The sequence below is a fragment of the Danio aesculapii genome, chromosome 1 (assembly GCF_903798145.1).
Source record: "Danio aesculapii chromosome 1, fDanAes4.1, whole genome shotgun sequence".
Taxonomy (NCBI): Eukaryota; Metazoa; Chordata; class Actinopteri; order Cypriniformes; family Danionidae; genus Danio; species Danio aesculapii.
The window spans coordinates 50,946,677-50,964,272 of record NC_079435.1 but is presented as its reverse complement, the minus strand read 5'-3'; the positions used below and the strand labels follow the sequence as shown (position 1 = coordinate 50,964,272).

Genomic DNA, 17,596 nt, shown 5'->3' with positions numbered 1-17,596 from the left:
ATATATATATATATATATATATATATATATATAAATATATATATATACATATCTGAAACGATCTTGAAACTCAAAATTAAGTAGGGAAAAAATTACAAAATATAACTACAAAATATTAAAAACGTGTTGACCAGCTTATTCTGCAATTGATTAATAAATAAATTTTTTATTCCTTTAGTTTTTATTTATTTATTTTTTTTTATCTGACACATATTTCAGTTACCAAATAATGGCTAAATGTGATTACAAATCGTTTACATAATTTTCAAATTATTATTCCACTGAACCTAAACGTCGTCATTCATCTTTCTCTCTCTCTCTCCCTCTGTTTCCTCTCGAGAACTCTGAACCTGTGGGTTTGGCTAGTGTGGATGGATGTAATTCAGTAGCTTCAGACTCAGAGACGGCTGAGCACCACAGCACAACTCACTTGGACCTCACTCTTCCCTCAAGGAAACATATCGATTGAAAAAAATCTAAAGAGCATGTACGTGTTAATGTTAAGTCAACATAAAATTTCTAAAGACTTGTATTTAACTGATGGCGATGTTTCCTGAGGCGCACGACGTATTATTGGAGACGGAGAGGTGAATGCGCTGTCTGAGCATCGGTAAGTCATTCAGCTATACGTCTGAACACGTTTTTTTTTTCATAATTTATCTGAAATGGGCTTAAATGATACAAACTTACATGGTTTGCGCGCCTCGCAGTTTCTCTGTTTATTTGGTGCGCCTCGTGCGCTCCGTCACGGACCATTGCGCCGTCGTTGTGCGTGGACTGGAAGTGAGCCACAAAGTTTCCACGGACTCCTGTGTGTGTTTGTGTCTTTGAATGATAATGGTTTTGCCGTGTACCTATTCGTCTCCGAGATAAAGATTGTAGATTGCGCTCGAGCGGAGGTAAGTCGTGCGTAATGAGCGCGGACTACAATTCTACCTGAATAAAAGTGACCTGACAGTTCTCCTAGAACAAGTCGATACGCCTTTCCGTTCCTTTAGGAAGTAAATCAACACGATCTCGACAATTTATCTGTGATAGGATATAAAATATTCATACCTCAGGATGGAGACGCATACTATCCGGTAGACACTTGGAAGTATATGCATGTAAATTTGTATTAGGCTCATTTTTAATGCATTTGCGCTCATGTCTAGCAGAGTTTTATGTTTTTATTTTATTTTTAACTTTAATTTAATGCTATTACAAAGTTTTGCTTATTAAAATTATTTATTATTATTTTCTATATATTATTATTCAATAGAAATGTATTATTCTTATTCCTATCTATCTATCTATCTATCTATCTATCTATCTATCTATCTATCTATCTATCTATCTATCTATCTATCTATCTATCTATCTATCTATGTATTGTTCTAATGAATTCCTAATGTACAGTTCAAACTTGTGTTTTTAGGTTGTCAAATCTAAGGACAGCCTGGTATTTCTCCAAACTCTAGCATGCCATGTGATAAATGGATTCGCTCAGCTTAATCAATGGCTCCTCTGGGAGCAAAGACTTGTCCATCGGGGAAGATTCATCTGACTTGATCCTGAACCACCCTCTGCTGGAGCTGGGGGACAGCACTAAGCTGCTGGGCGTCCAGGTGGTTCTGATCTTGGCGTACTCCACCATCATCCTCCTGGGCGTTGTGGGTAACTCTCTGGTGATTTATGTGGTTTACAAATTTAAGACACTCCGTACCGTCACCAACTTCTTCATTGCGAACCTAGCCGTGGCCGATCTGCTGGTCAACACGTTATGTCTCCCGTTCACGCTGGCTTACACTCTCCTCAGGGAATGGAAGTTTGGACAAGTGCTTTGTTTCACTCTGCCGTACGCTCAAGGTCTGGCCGTTCACGTCTCTACAATTACACTCAATGTGATTGCGCTGGATCGGCACAGGTGCATCGTTTACCACCTAGACACGCGAATGTCAAAGGACACCTGCTTTCTGGTTATTGCCATCACCTGGGTGGTAAGCGCCGTCCTGGCGAGCCCCTTGGCCATATTCAGGGAGTATGGGATTGTAGATCTTTCTCCAGATAACTCCATCGAGGTCTGTGGAGAGAAATGGCCTGACAGTAGTACAGACAGCACTCTATACTCGTGAGTATTAGACATGCATATTTTAATGAGCGCCATTATTACAGTTTCCTCGTGCCTTTAAGGGGACCCACGTATAGGATGTGTTCATTTGTCACTGTCTCACTACTGCACTGAAAGAAAAGATCTGGGAATGTTGTAGATACACTCTAAAAATGCAGGGTATATGGACTAACCCAGTCTTTGGGTTATTTAAATTACATTTTAACCCAATGGTTAAAGGCATGGTTCATCAAAAAAGGAAACTTCTGCCATTATTTACTCAACCTTGACTTGTTCCAAACCACTTTTAGTTTTTTTTCTGTTGAACACACACAAAAAAAAGATATTTTGAAGAATGTTCATTTCCTTCATTCATTTTTCTTCAGCTTAGTCTCTATTTCAGAGGTCGCCACAGTAGAATAAACCGCCAACTATTCCAGCATATGTTTTACCAGCGGATGCCATTTTGAAGAATGTTGGAATTCAAATACTATAAAGGTTAATGGGTACAATTATCCAACATTCTTTATAATAAAGGGGTCTGGAACAAGGCAAGAATAGGTAAATATAGACTTTGGGTCAATTGTATAGGTATGATTCATCCAAAAGAAAAAAATCTGCTATTATTTACTAAACCTTGACTTGTTCCAATCCACTTTGAGTTTTTTTCCGTTGAACACCTAAAAAAGATATTTTGAAGAATGTCTGAAACCAAATATGGCAGTCAATGGTTACAGCTTTACAACATTCTTCAAAATAAAGAAAGTGGTTTAGAAAAAGTCAAGAATAGGTAAATATGGACTAGTCTTTGGGTTAATTTATTAAATTACATTTTAACCCAGTGGAAAAAGGGATGGTTCACCCAAAAATGAAAATTCTGCCAGCATTTACTAAACCATGACTTGTTCCAAACCAATTAGAGTTTTTTTTTTCCATTGAACACTTAAAAAAAAAAGATATTTTGAAGAATGAAACCAAATACTATGGCAGTCAATGGTTACAGGTTTCCAACATTCTTCAATATAAAAAAGTGGTTTGGAAAAAGTAAAAAGTCAAGAATAGGTAAATATGGACTAGTCTTTGGGTTAATTTATTAAATTACATTTTAACCAAGTGGATAAAGCGATGGTTCACCCAAAAATGAAAATTCTGCCAGCATTTACTAAACCTTGACTTGTTCCAAACCAATTTTTTTGTTGTTGTTGTTGTTGTTGAACCTACAAAAACAGATATTTTGAACAATGTTGTAAACCAAATACTATGGCAGTCAATGGTTACAGGTTTCCAACATTCTTCAAAATAAAGAAAGTGGTTTGGAAAAAGTCAAGAATAGGTAAATATGGACTAGTCTTTGGGTTAATTTATTAAATTACATTTTAACCCAGTGATTAAAGGGATGGCTCACCCAAAAATGAAAGTTCTGCAATTATTTACTAAACCTTGACTTGTTCAAAACCACTTTGAGTTTTTTTCCTGTTAAACCCACGAAAAACAGATATTTTGAAGAATGTTGGAAACCAAATACTATGGCAGTCAATGGTTACAGCTATCCAATATTCTTCAAAATAAAGAAAGTGGTTTAAAAAAGTCAAGAATAGGTAAATATGGACTAGTCTTTGGGTTAATTTATTAAATTACATTTTAACCCAGTGATTAAAGGGATGGCTCACCCAAAAATGAAAGTTCTGCAATTATTAACTCAACCTTGACTTCTTCAAAACCACTTTGAATCTTTTTTCCCGTTAAACCCACAAAAAAAGATATTTTGAAAAATGTTGGAAACCAAATACTATGGAAGTCAATGGTTACAGGTATCCAATATTCTTCCAAATAAAGTGGTTTGCAATAAGTCAAGAATGATAAAATGAAGGCAGAATTTTCATTTTTGGGTAAACTATCCGGATTGTCTGCAATTTACCCAAATTTGGGTTGAAGCAACCCAGCATTGTTAAGAGTGTAAATATATAAATACATACAACATTATATATAGGAAGATTACAACACTGATACTTATGTAAGGTCATCATCTAGAGAACATGATCGTACAGACTTAAAGAGTTTGATTATGGTGAATTACTTAGATGCTTATGTAGTAACAACTCATAATTTCACCTTATTTTTTCCTTGAAAGCCTTGTTTGTTCAGGAACATATAAATTACATCTAAAATTAGTCATAGCTTATTTAATTTTGGAGCAAGATTATGTTTTTTGAAAGCATCTTAACAACAGTGTAATGACACTCTTCAGCTGCACTTATGTCAATGATGCCTGTTTTCTTTCTCAGAATCTCCACGCTGTTGCTGCAATATGTGTTGCCTCTGGCAATCATCTCTTTTGCCTACATCCGTATCTGGAGTAAACTCCGCAATCATGTCAGCCCGGTTGGTCGCAATGACAGGCACCATCGTCGCCGCAAGACCACCAAGATGCTGGTAACCATGGTGTGTACAGTTCCCAGATAATATATCATTGTATTTCTGCAGATTTTCAGTCTGGATGTCATGATTTCATCAACTAGCACATCGACTCTATCGTGTACAGACAACATGGTGATGTTTGTAGGGCAGAGGAAAGCCAAGTTGCTCTATAATACTGTATAACACCCAGGTGTTTCACTTAACATATTGCTGAGAATGAAGCAATTATATATGACTAGATCCAACTTGTATTCTAAAACTTTTTGTGTACAGGTTTGGTTATTGGTACAGTTAGTATTTTCTGCCATGGTCAAAAAGAACATTACCGATTATTTAATTTGAAATATATTTAAAGAGCCCCTATTATGCATTTAAAAATTTTGGTTTTGGGGTCTCCAACAACAGGCTGAAATGATAAGTCAAAAAACCCTTTCACTGTCTTATAATGTGCATTTATTTTTACCTAATTATGCCAATGACTCCTATTTGATTTGTTCAGTGATTCATTTGTTGCCAAACCCCTTCTTAGCGCTATGCTAATCTGCTCTGATTGGTCCGATGACCCTGTCTTTTGCGATTAGTTGACTACGTTCAGCGTGAGACAAAGAGAAATGCCCACCATGGCTTGTCAACAATTTTGAAGCAGTCAGAGTGCAGAGTGTATGTGTGAGCCCAATGCAGGATTGCATTAAACCAATGCAATTAAACACCAGCATATTGCTCTATTCTTAACCATAAGTAAAAACAACAACACACATTCAGTATTAATCCATACAGCGGCAAAAGCTGAACTATTTTGAAACTTGACCGCCACACGGGTGTAGGAACAGCTGACGGTGGCCATAACACCGACAAACGGCAGTGGATCGCGAGCTCACAAACGCATTTAAATCCATAATCCAAAGCGGCACGAGTCACGTTTTCAACGTGGTTTTAGACGCGATATGAGAAAATAAAGAGTTAACCAGGTACAGTACAAGATACAGTTACAAGTAACAAAACACAATTAAATACATAATTTGCAAGCTAGAGAAAACAAGGAGGCAACCATCTTCATCGAACTTAAGTTACTTTCACTTGTGAAATGTAGGATGGAACTGATCCATAAACCGTGTACTGTAAAGTTCCTGTCAAGCTCTGACAGTCTCATAAATCAATAGTCTTTTCTGATCGTTCCTTTAACAAACAGCAGACAAATCCCACGTTGTAAGCGTGTAGATTGCTGATGCACTCATCAGAAAAATGACAGGAACACAGCACAAGGCTGGAGCTACAATGCTGAGGTATTTTTGCAAAAATAAACTTCAACCACTGACTCTTCACAACCTCTTCTTTGGGTAGGGAAAATACCACTAGCTTTCCCTCACAATTCAGACCACAGCGTCTTCGTGAGTTTCAATTTTCCTGGGTCTGAGTGGACAACAAATGGACGGGGCTTAAGTCCCGTATGGACGTCACGCTGACAGTGTTCATTACTCCGACGATTCATTCGAACCACTCTGAGTCGACTCTTTTATAGATCATTCAATAACATGGTGCATTTTCAGATTTAAGCCTTAGCTGGATATTTTACATCACTTAGAGCTGTGTTACACACTGCATGGAAGGTTTTAAAAAACCTACAATAGGGGCTCTTTAACACATTCTCTTATAGTTTATGTGGTCTTAATGAAATATAGAGTAGTCAACATATAAATGGATCAAAACAGTTTTTCAAAATTGTCTTAAGACAAGAATGAGTGAATATTTTAGGACTGATGAAAGGTTTTGATCCTCTTCAAATGTTGACTGAGTATCATCAGCACAATAATAATCCCTAATTGCCCAGTGTTTTATAATGTAATGACAAGTAACAACCAAAATGTGTTTTGAAAATGGCTTTTTATGCCAGTAGATGCAGATAAATTGATATGTTACACACAGATGAACCCAGAACAAAAATCTTGGACTCTGCAAAGCTCCTGAAGGTGTCCTGTGGTATCTAGAACCATGCTGTTAACATCAGATCCTTCAACTCTTGTGGGATGCGAGGTGGAGCTGATGTGGATCAAACTTGCTGGTCCAGAATATCCCACTGATGATTAATTGGATTGAGATCTAGGGAATAGTGAGGCCAGGGCAGCACCTTCATCATACCCTTCAAACCCGAACAATGTGTGCAGTTTGCATTATCCTGCTAAAGGAGGCCACTTCCACTTGGGAACACCATTGTCATGAAGGGTATGCTTAGATAGGTACAGTAGCGCATGTCAAACTTATGCCTACATGAATAGCCAGAGCCAAGATTTCCCAGAAGAACATTTCTCAGAGTATCACACACTCCACACCAGCTTATCGTCATCCCTATGTGCTTCCTGGTGGCATCTCGTCCCCAGTGTAAATGGTAAAAAGACATGTAAAAGTACTCATGAGACTAAGTGACCTTCATCCACAGCTTCAAGATCCAGTTCCAACACTCATGTTTCCACTCTAAATGCTTCCTTCAGTGGACAAGGGTCATTATAGACTATGTAATTGGATTGCAAATGAGCAGCCCAAACGCAGCAGAGTGTAAATGCTCTGACCAGATGGGATCGTCTCCGCTTCCCTTGTGTTTTGAAGAAACTTGAGGGCCCAAGACCCTGTCATTGGTTTCTGGTTTGTCTCTTTTTGGACGACTGTTAGTAAATTTTTACCACTTCTACCTAAAAGACCAGGGAGATAAGTATGATATTGAATTAGATTTATTTGATGGTGGAGGCCCCATCCGTAGCTTGAATTGGAAGCTTTAAGATGCAGCCATGACTGCCGAGGACGAATACAGGAGGGAAGCCTCCCCCCCTGGACAGAGCCAACCTGATGGTGGTGGGGAGGATGGTGGGTGAATGTCTGTGTCAGTTACTGCAACTAAATGAATGAAATGAACAGACAGCTTATAATCCTTGTGTCTCTTGGCTATTGGTTGGAACTAATTGTGATTAGTGACGTGATATTAGGTCTTCCTGGTAGAACTAGCGCTAAAAGCTACATTTCTGACCATGAGCAAGCCATAAGCTGTTGGTCCTGTCCACATAAATATAGTATTTTCAAAACCACTGCATTTTATATGCGATTGGGCTATTCATCTACATTTAAACGCAGTCAAAAAAACTAAACTTTTGTGAGCTCCTGCCAGGTTGAAGATTTTTGAAAACTTCGGTCACCATTTTGAGAGTTTTTTTACTTATTTATTTGTTTAACATCAGATTGTGGGTCTCTTTTGCAGGCTTCTGATTGGCTAAAATGGCTTTATGTTTGGGGTTATATCGCCATCTGTTTGTTGCCTATATTAAAAAAATATTATATTAATTTATAGTAAATACTATAGTGTTTTTGAACCATACTATAGTAAAACGTATCATACTGTATACATTATAGTATTTACCAGATTTTGTTAATGAATGATACAGCATACTGTAACAATAGTAAACTGATAAACTGTAATAAATACTGTAGTATATATAAGTTTTACTATAATAATAAACTGTGGTGTATTGTAATATAATATACCCTATAGTTGTCGGAAACAACAGTATTGGGTCAGTGGTGGTTCTAGTTTAAATGGCACCCTGGGCGAACCACCCCATCTGGACCTGTCTTGTCTTTTTTGATGCAAAGTCACCAATTATATCATCATATAGCCCATTAAAGTACAAGGACATTGCTAGACATAATGGCTACCCAAAAAATTTATTTTAATTACCTAGTATAAATAAATATAAATCTGTTTATTTTCTTATATATTCCTATATATATATATATATATATATATACTTATAGAAATGTACTTTATTATAAATAAATTAAATTATTTTTATTATTATACAATTATTATTCTAAATAAATAACAGAAATCAAAATGTAAAAACACAACTGGAGTGATATGCTAAGATCTATCACATCTTTTGCTTGAATATTAAAGCCAATTCTATAGAAGACAAAAAACATTTTCATAAAAATAATTTATAAATGTTTATATTTAGGAATGTTTCATGTAATTATCTGTTATCTTAGACCTGACTCATGGCCAAAAATTAATGTTAAGTCATACCTCCCTGACTCATTCCTCCTTTCTGCTTCATAGCCATGCTTAGTCAAAACAAGATCATCATCATATTATACTTTAGTTTTGTCGACTTGCAAAGCTCGCTGCGTGCCGACACCTCTGCATAAAAGTTACTCCGGTTTCACAGTGCATAGGGGCGTGTATTTTATCGGCGTGCATGTAAACAACCGATATTCACACCGGGAGCAAAGCAGCCCGTGATGCACGGGAATGGTTTTCTGCATGCATGTGTCAGTTGGCTTTCACCAGCATTGTTTCGGTTGCACATATGAGTTATAACAAACTTGTGCATGCAAAATACGCCAAATGTGAATAGCTCCTAACGTCTTTATTCTGGGATTACTCTAAATTAATACACTTGCATAAAGTAAATCATATGTTAAAGCTTTTATTGGGGATCGTATTTTCGTTTGAACCATCTCCCCGTGCCACCCCCAGTACGATGCCGCCCTGGGCGATTGCCCATATCGCCCATGCCTAAATCCGCCACTGATTGGGTAATGTGTTTTATATTACTATAGATGTTGAGTTTCCATAGGAACTACAGAAGTACCACAACAGATTAATTACTTTACTATAGTACTTTATTATAAATTACAATAGTATTTTTGTGGGTTTCATGTGGGTTTTGACAGCACATCATATCGTGTTTTTGTTTTCATGTGATATTTCTGATAGATAGATAGATAGATAGATAGATAGATAGATAGATAGATAGATAGATAGATAGATAGATAGATAGATAGATAGATAGATAGATAGATAGATAGATAGATAGATAGATAGATAGATAGATAGATAGATAGATAGATCCCCCTCAGGATTATAAATACATAAGACATGATTGAACTGATAACAAACGGGTGAGACACAGGTGGAACTAATGAATGGCGGGAAAACTGAACAAAGGAATCACATGACAATAACAGAAAGTACATGGAACACAACACATGACACAACAAACACACGGCACAGAACCCAACGAAGACACCAGATTGTGACAGCATGAGTGAAGTAAGCCTTTATTTCTGCCGCATTTCTCTTGCATCCAACACATCAGTTATGAGAACTGATTGTTTGCTTACATGCCATCTGATCCACCCAGAAGTTAAATGTGGCCTTGTTAGAAGATGATTCATTGTATTTGCTGCACCTGTGAATAGTCATAATGTTTTGGTGTCATCAGTGTATACACACACTCACAGTGTATGCTTAAGTGTATGCAGGCTTGTTTTACAGTAGATGAGTTCAGATCTTCACACAAGCACATTTTTAGCTTGTGTGTACTTCACCCTTTTTTTCTTTGGAGCCAGGACTGCTAGAACAGCATGCATCTTTCCCAGGAGCATTTCCACATTATAAGCAGTCTTCTGTAACCCAAATATTTTAGAGCTATTTTTTCCGTGGTTATTTTGAACAAGGTTATGGCTATATTACATAAATGGGGAATTATACCAGTATGTATAGCTTTTTATTGTAGATTGACCAGTACTGATATACAATTGAAGTCAAAATGATTAGCCCTCCTGTGAATTTTTTTTTTCAAATATATTCCAAATGATGTTTAACAGAGCAAGGAATTTTTCACAGTATTTCCTATAATATTTTTTCTTCCAGAGAAAGTCTTATTTGTTTTATTTTGGCTGGAGTAAAAGCAGATTTTACATTTTTTTAAACCATTTTAAGGTAAATTTTATTAGCCCGCCTTGTTAGCAATGTTATTTTTTGATTGTCTACATAACAATCCATCATTATACAATGACTTGCCCAATTAACCTAGTTAAGCCTTTGGTCCCACTTTATATTAAGTGTCCTTAACTACTATGTACTTACACCGAGATTAATAATTTGTTACAATGTACTTATTACGTAAATACATGTGTTTACTGTGTACTTATGCTTGATTAAAAACCTGTATGTAATTACATCTGTAATTAACTTCTGTAATTACAATTGTAAATACACTGTTGACTATTCCTTACACCTTAACCCACTCTTAAACCTACCCATACCACCAAACCTGTCCATAACCCTACCCCTACCCCTATTGTGATATCAGGTGACCAAAATTCAATGTCTAGCCAGCATCTAAGGACATCTTATTTTGATGTCCAATAACGACATCAAATGACGTTGATATTTGGTTGATTTTAGGTTGTGTTAGAAAGTGACCAAAATCCAACATCGAGCCAACATCTTAAACCAACATCATATTGATGTCAAATAGTGACATTTGTTCGTCAGGTATGACAACCAAAATCGAATGTCTCATAGACATTATAGTGGTAACGTCCACTTAACCTTACGCTGTTACATCATTAGACATTGATGTTTGGTTGATTTTAAGTTGGACATTGGACACTGACGTCAGCCTGACGTTAATGTCAACCCGATTTTTATTTCCAAACAAAATGCAACATCCTCACGGCGTTGCAACTTTGGGGTACAATGTCAATCTGACGTCATGTTGACGTCTTGTGCCTGCTGGGTGTTTAAGGCATTTTGGTCATCATACAGTAAACATCATCTTCTCATCAGTGACATGCATCTGATCTGTCTCTGGGTCAATGCGTGTAAAGATTTTGGACATTTTCTTAGAAAGGTTTAATGCTTGCAAACAGTTTGCTGCAGTTATGAATCACCCATGTCTTGAGGTTCATTATGATGCGATTTACCTTCTATGTGTGATTTCATTGGACTGGAATCACAGGGCGGATTTTTCTAATCCCCATAGACAGGAAAAAATAAAGTAGTGACTGCAGGTTGAAGGAAAGTAGTGGAGCAAAAGTACAGATACAACACTAAACATCAAGGAAAAGTAAAAGGACACATTTTTAAAAATAGTAAATTACAATTCCTGAGAAAGACTACTCAATTATAGTAATTTGAGTATTTGCAATTTGTTACTTAACACCACTGACTGTCATCATGTCAAAGATTCAAGAAATGAATTATTAGAAATTTGTTATTAAAACTATTATGTTTAGAAATGTGTTGATTTTTTTCCCTGTTAAACAGAAATTGGGGAAAAAATATACAGGGGGGCTACTAATTCAGGAAGGCTAATAATTCTGACTCTTAAATGTATATATAACCCTGTCTGTTGCAGGTTGTTGTGTTTGCTGTCAGCTGGTTGCCTTTCCATGCCTTCCAGCTCGCCATTGACATTGACCACAGTGTGCTAGACATGAAGGACTTCAGGCTTCTTTACACTGTTTTCCACATAGTGGCGATGTGCTCGACGTTTGCCAACCCATTGCTGTATGGTTGGATGAACCGAAACTACCGCAGTGCTTTTGTTGCAGTCTTCCGCTGCAAGGAACGGCTTGATTCATTGCACACCGAGGGCCAGCCTCCCGCCGCTGTTCGCAGCAAACCCAAAAAGGCTCTGGAAGCACAAGATATGGTGACAACACATCTGAATGCAACAGATGTCTGAGGTGACAGTGTCTATCTATCTATCTATCTATCTATCTATCTATCTATCTATCTATCTATCTATCTATCTATCTATCTATCTATCTATCTATCTATCTATCTATCTATCTATCTATCTATCCATCTATCCATCCATCCATCCATCCATCCATCCATCCATCCATCCATCCATCCATCCATCCATCCATCCATCCATCCATCCATCCATCCATCCATCCATCCATCCATCCATCCATCCATCCATCCTAGGGTCACGATATGTCTTCTTTTCCCCATATATGTCTTCTTTTTGGGATTTAAAAATGCGTTAGTTGTGTCACAGTGATTCCCGGCTCAAGGTCCTTTGCTGATTCTTTCCCTTTTCTTCTTTATATATATATATATGAATCTGGCTGGGATTTCTAAATCAACTACAATGTCCTAATGTCTACTAAAATTAGGCTTTTGCTTTGTATAGTTGTTTTTAATTGAATGTGTTTTCGCCTTACTTTATACCTTTCTCTTTAACCCCTGATTTACTATACTATCTATATTTGGGTAAAAACTTGTCCTCTTTTTCCCATACATGTCCACTTTTTGGGTTTTAGGAATGCGTCCGATTGGCACCTATAACCTCGTGGTTAATTGTATCAACATATACTGTTGCGATGTGGCGTTCACGGTGACCCGAGTTCAAGTCCCGGCTCAAGGTCCTTTGTTGATCCTTTCCCTCTTTCTCTGCTGCCCACATTCCTATCTACATTCCTGTCCAATAAAGTTGACCCCCCCCCCCCCTTAATCAATTCTATATTAAATCCACCTGGCAGGGACTTCTAAATCACTAAAATGTCCTAATGTCTCCTAAAATTAGGTATAATATTCTATAATCGTTGTTAATTAAATGTGATTTTGCATTACTTTATACCTCTATCTTTCATTTTGAGATATTATCACTGTCTATCAAATCATGCATGTTTTCCCCTCCCTACGGTGTAAATGTTTCAACTCAAAGATCTGTATTTTCGTCTTCATTAAACCTTGAGGGGCGTTCTGTCAGTTTGATACGTTTCTTATGAAAATAGTATGAATGCATTTCATTTTAAATTGAGCAGAAATAATTATCCTAGTTAGTCCTTGATTGATTCAATGATTCATTCATTCATTCATTTTTTCATTCATTCATTTTCTTTTCGGCACACAGAAATACCAATTGACCCAGCTGAGGCTTGAAAAAGCGACCTTCTTGCTGTAAGGCAATTGTGCTACCCACTGTGCCACTGCTTCACCTGATGGATCGAATGTGATTGTTTATTTGCTGGTTCAGTTAAAAAAAAACCCTATTAAAGGGATAGTTCACTCAAAACTAAAGATTCTGTCATCATTTACCCACCCTTTACATGTCACAAACCTATTTGAGCATATTTTTTTTTTTTTGGAAACTGGTAACCATTGATTTTCATAGTTTTTGTTTTTCCTACTATGTGAGTCAATGGTTAGCGATTTCCAACATTCTTCAGAATATCTTTAGTGTTCAACAGAAAAAAAGCAAGAAAAATCTATCTATCTATCTATCTATCTATCTATCTATCTATCTATCTATCTATCTATCTATCTATCTATCTATCTATCTATCTATCTATCTATCTATCTATCTATCTATCTATCTATCTATCTATCTATCTAAACTGTGTTTCTTTCTGTTCACATGGTGTAGGTCAATATGAGCTCAGAGGTGTGGAGGATTCAGTGGGGAACTCGATTATGATTTATGTGGTCTCCAAAATGAAGACGCTTCGTACCGTCACCAATTTCTTCATGGCTCACCTCGCCATGCTCAATCTGCTTGTCATCTCGGTGTGACTACCATCTGTGCTGGCTTACGCTCAACTGTGAGAATGGAGTTTGGATACGCTGAAATGCTTCGTTCTGCTGTACGCTCATGGTCTCCAGGTCCATCCATTTTGTTGAATTAAATTTCAACTTCACGACAATTTGACTTGTCTATATTCTGCGTGTTTGAAGGATCTTCTCATCATCTTCATTATTGCGTCTTTATAATGTATGGTGTGATTAAATGGGAAATATATATAATCTTTGTGCAAGAACATTTGAACATATTTCTGGATGTAAAGATGCCTGTACATAGTTTTATTCATCGCGGAAGAAGCTTTCGGTGTTATTGTGCAGCAAATTCATGCACCTTAGATCTTCAGCCTTACATCGGCTCTGTAATTCTGAAGCAGCCATCATCTCGCGTGGACGTACACTCCAGGCCGTGCACTCAAATGGCTCTGGAAGGTGTTAACAGCAAATTGCCTCTCCTTTCATCCGAAAGTAATTTGCACAGAGGAATAGTGTGACGGCACTCCACCAGACTAACAAAGACGAAGATGTTTCAACCCCTACGGTATGAATGTTTCCACACAAAGATCTGTATTATTTTCTTCATTAAACCTTAAGGGATGTTCTGTCAGTTGGATGCTTAAAATATACGAATGTGTTTCACCTAGAGTATACATCACAAGGAATTTGACTCTACTCGATGGATTGTTCACTTTTTGAAAACATAACCATAGTGGTGGATTGGCTTGAGCAGATATGATAACGTAAATGTGAACAACATAGAAGTGGGGGAAAAAATACATTGTACTTGTAATGCAAATGTGCTTTCTACTGTATGTTGTTTACTTCTGTAAAGCTGTCACCTTTGTAATCACCACTATACCAGTTGAATGTAATTACATTGCAAATCAATATTCTCCTGTGTAAAAGAACCATCCAATGCACACAGTATAAATAGATATAGAGTAATTAATCTGCAGAATTACTGCTAGCACATTAGGGTGTATGATGTCACATCCTCCACGTGAAAAAAAAACGTCCTATGTTCTCCAGTTCCCTGAAAGAAAATCGAAACACAAAGCTGCTTTTAAAAAAAGAAGAAGAAGATGACTCATACAATTTATGGGATTACTTGCCCATTTCTATTGACATGGAAGGTATATGCTTGTTCAGCCTGCAACTAAATGACTTCGTTTAACCGACATTGATGGCAGGAAATGAGAATGCCAGGTTTAATTAGTACTGTGGGTTTCTGTGGGGATCCCACTTCAATTTGGGATGCGGATTGAGGATTATTCATAAGAAATTGCAGTGTTGAACTGCGATGGTTTCATTTATTTATTTTTTGTTAAAGGAATTTTCTCAACTTATTAAAAGCTAAAAGATGATTTTACCCATTCACTATGTAAAAAAAGAAATATCCCAGCAAACAATTTTGTTTAATAGATGTCTAAACATAGACAGCTTGGCTAAAACAAGGCTAAACTTGAGCTGGCAGTGAAAATCTAATAGACATCTAAGAATAACCTACAACTAGACTAGTCATCAGATAGACAGATTAGACAGACTTTATATTTAATAGCCGTCTAATAGACATCTAAACATAGACAGCTTGGCTAAAACAAGGCTAAACTTGGGCTGTTAGTGAAAATCTAATAGACATCTAAGAAAAGACCAAAACTAGACTAGTCGTCAGATAGACCGATTAGACAGACTTTATATTTAATAGCCGTCTAATAGACATCTAAACATAGACAGCTTGGCTAAAACAAGGCTAAACTTGGGCTGTTAGTGAAAATCTAATAGACATCTAAGAAAAGACCAAAACTAGACTAGTCGTCAGATAGACCAATTAGACAGACTTTATATTTAATAGACGTCTAATTCACATTTAAACGTAGACAGCTTGGCTAAAACAAGGCTAAACTTGAGCTGTTAGTGAAAATCTAATAGACGTCTAAGAATAGCCCAAAACTAGACTAGTCAGCTAATAGACCGATTAGACAGACTTTATATGTGTAGGCATTCATTTCTGTTTATTTGATGACTAGTCTAGTTTTGGGCTATTCTTACACGTCTATTAGATTTTCACTGACAGCCCAAGTTTAGCCTTGTTTTAGCCAAGAGGACTATGTTTAGACATCTATTAGACCTCTATTAGACATCTATTAAAATAAAAAAAATTTGTTTGGATACATGTCTGTGAGACATGAGATAAACACTGAAACATTTATATGAAAGTTTACCTCATTAAATCTATTAACCTATAACAAATTTAAGTTGATATTTGCAAAGGGTATGAGAAAGTAAGGTTTACATGTAGTGTCTACTCATAGAACTAGACTATATTGGTCAGGTTTGAGTCTTTTATGAAGTGTGAATAATGTAATCAAGTTGCTCTCTCACAATACTTAAATATTACTGTTTATGAATGCGTTTTTGTTTTACAATAAACTTGGAGTGTTTTGTTTTCATAAATATGCAACTAACAACTTTAAAAACTTTTTTAATTCAATTATGTTATTCACAGGGCTTCACAAAAAAAAAAAATTGTTCCACTGCTAGGACAATTAACTAACACTTATTTTTGCACTAAAGCAAGAACGTTATAACAACATTGAATTTACGTTTCTGCTTTTAAACAATTTGAAATGCCTTTTCTGACTTATATATGCTCATCATTATAAAAACCTGTGTACAGCATGTTAATGGCAAAAAGCAATTTATCCTCCAGAGGAGGGGTTGGCAAACCCGATGCTGGAGTGTATGCTGTCTTGCACAGTTTAGCTTCAACCAGGGGCGGATTTATGGATTTGGGGGCCCCAAGCTACTTCAACTTCATGGGGCCCCAGTCCTGAAATGCACACTTCCTACTTTTATTTAATTTTTATTTATATTGCTGTTTTTTTATGTCATTCAATCTTCTTTTTTACGTTTTATGTTAATGAAAGCTCTACATGTTAAATAATTAGTTTTCTTAAAATGAATTTACTACTAAAAATAATAAATATAAATTGTTTATAAATTTGACTGCTGGACTGCTCCATGACTAGGGGTGGTGGATATTTTATTTTATAATATTATAGTTATATAAAATTTAATTATTATGATAATATTGTTTTATTGTATATTGAATAATATTTAAAGATGTAAAAAAAATATTTGTTTGACTCACTATACAAAATATGATAGGAAACGATGTTATATATATAGTTTATAGGTATGATTGATGCTGCGAAATTCTGTTGTATGGTGCTGCGAAAAGGGGTTAAATAAAATAATTAGACATTTTAAATAGCGAGCGATTAGTCCACGTTTTAAATTTCTGTCCAAAGAGCTCATGTTTTGATCTTCGATTGGTCTCACGCAATCATGTGATGCGATTTCGCAAGTCAGAGTTCACCAAGCTTGAATTTTCCATTGCAGCAAACTACGAAACTTATTGCACGACCTTGCGTTTCCAGTCGCATTCGGGTGCGTATAAATTGAAGTCTATGTGCAGTGTGACTGCAGCTTTACACTTTTAGACATTTATCGGGGGCCCTCACATGTCCTGGGGCCATAAGCAGCCGCTTACCTTGCTTATTGGTTAAATCCGCTGCTGTCTCCAACACTAATCAAACACACCTGAACATGCTAATCAGTGTCTTCAAGATCTGTAGAAATATATAAACAGTTGTGTTTGATTTTAGTTGGAGCTAAACTGTGCAGGACACCGGGCCAGTGTTGCCAGATATAGCTGACTT

The 17,596-nt window shown here is 36.5% G+C and overlaps 1 protein-coding gene across 1 annotated transcript; it reads left to right on the top strand.

The window, feature by feature from the left end:
- The first annotated feature begins 389 nt into the window (after nucleotides 1-389).
- On the top strand, nucleotides 390-15,226 carry npy2rl (neuropeptide Y receptor Y2, like). The gene is made up of 5 exons (XM_056450991.1): nucleotides 390-610; nucleotides 1,418-2,110; nucleotides 4,375-4,531; nucleotides 11,701-12,031; nucleotides 13,723-15,226. The coding sequence occupies exons 2-4, from the start codon at nucleotides 1,476-1,478 to the stop codon at nucleotides 12,028-12,030; spliced, it is 1,122 nt and encodes a 373-aa protein (XP_056306966.1). The 5' UTR covers nucleotides 390-610; nucleotides 1,418-1,475; the 3' UTR covers nucleotide 12,031; nucleotides 13,723-15,226.
- Nucleotides 15,227-17,596: the final 2,370 nt, after the last annotated feature.

What these genes read in the sequence shown, in the direction of transcription:
- npy2rl (XM_056450991.1), top strand. Translation starts at nt 1,476, where the DNA reads ATGGATTCGCTCAGCTTAATCAATGGCTCCTCTGGGAGCAAAGACTTG. An exon ending in ACAGACAGCACTCTATACTC is followed by an intron (nt 2,111 to 4,374) that starts GTGAGTATTAGA and finishes TTTCTTTCTCAG; the next exon opens with AATCTCCACGCTGTTGCTGC. An exon ending in CCAAGATGCTGGTAACCATG is followed by an intron (nt 4,532 to 11,700) that starts GTGTGTACAGTT and finishes TGTCTGTTGCAG; the next exon opens with GTTGTTGTGTTTGCTGTCAG.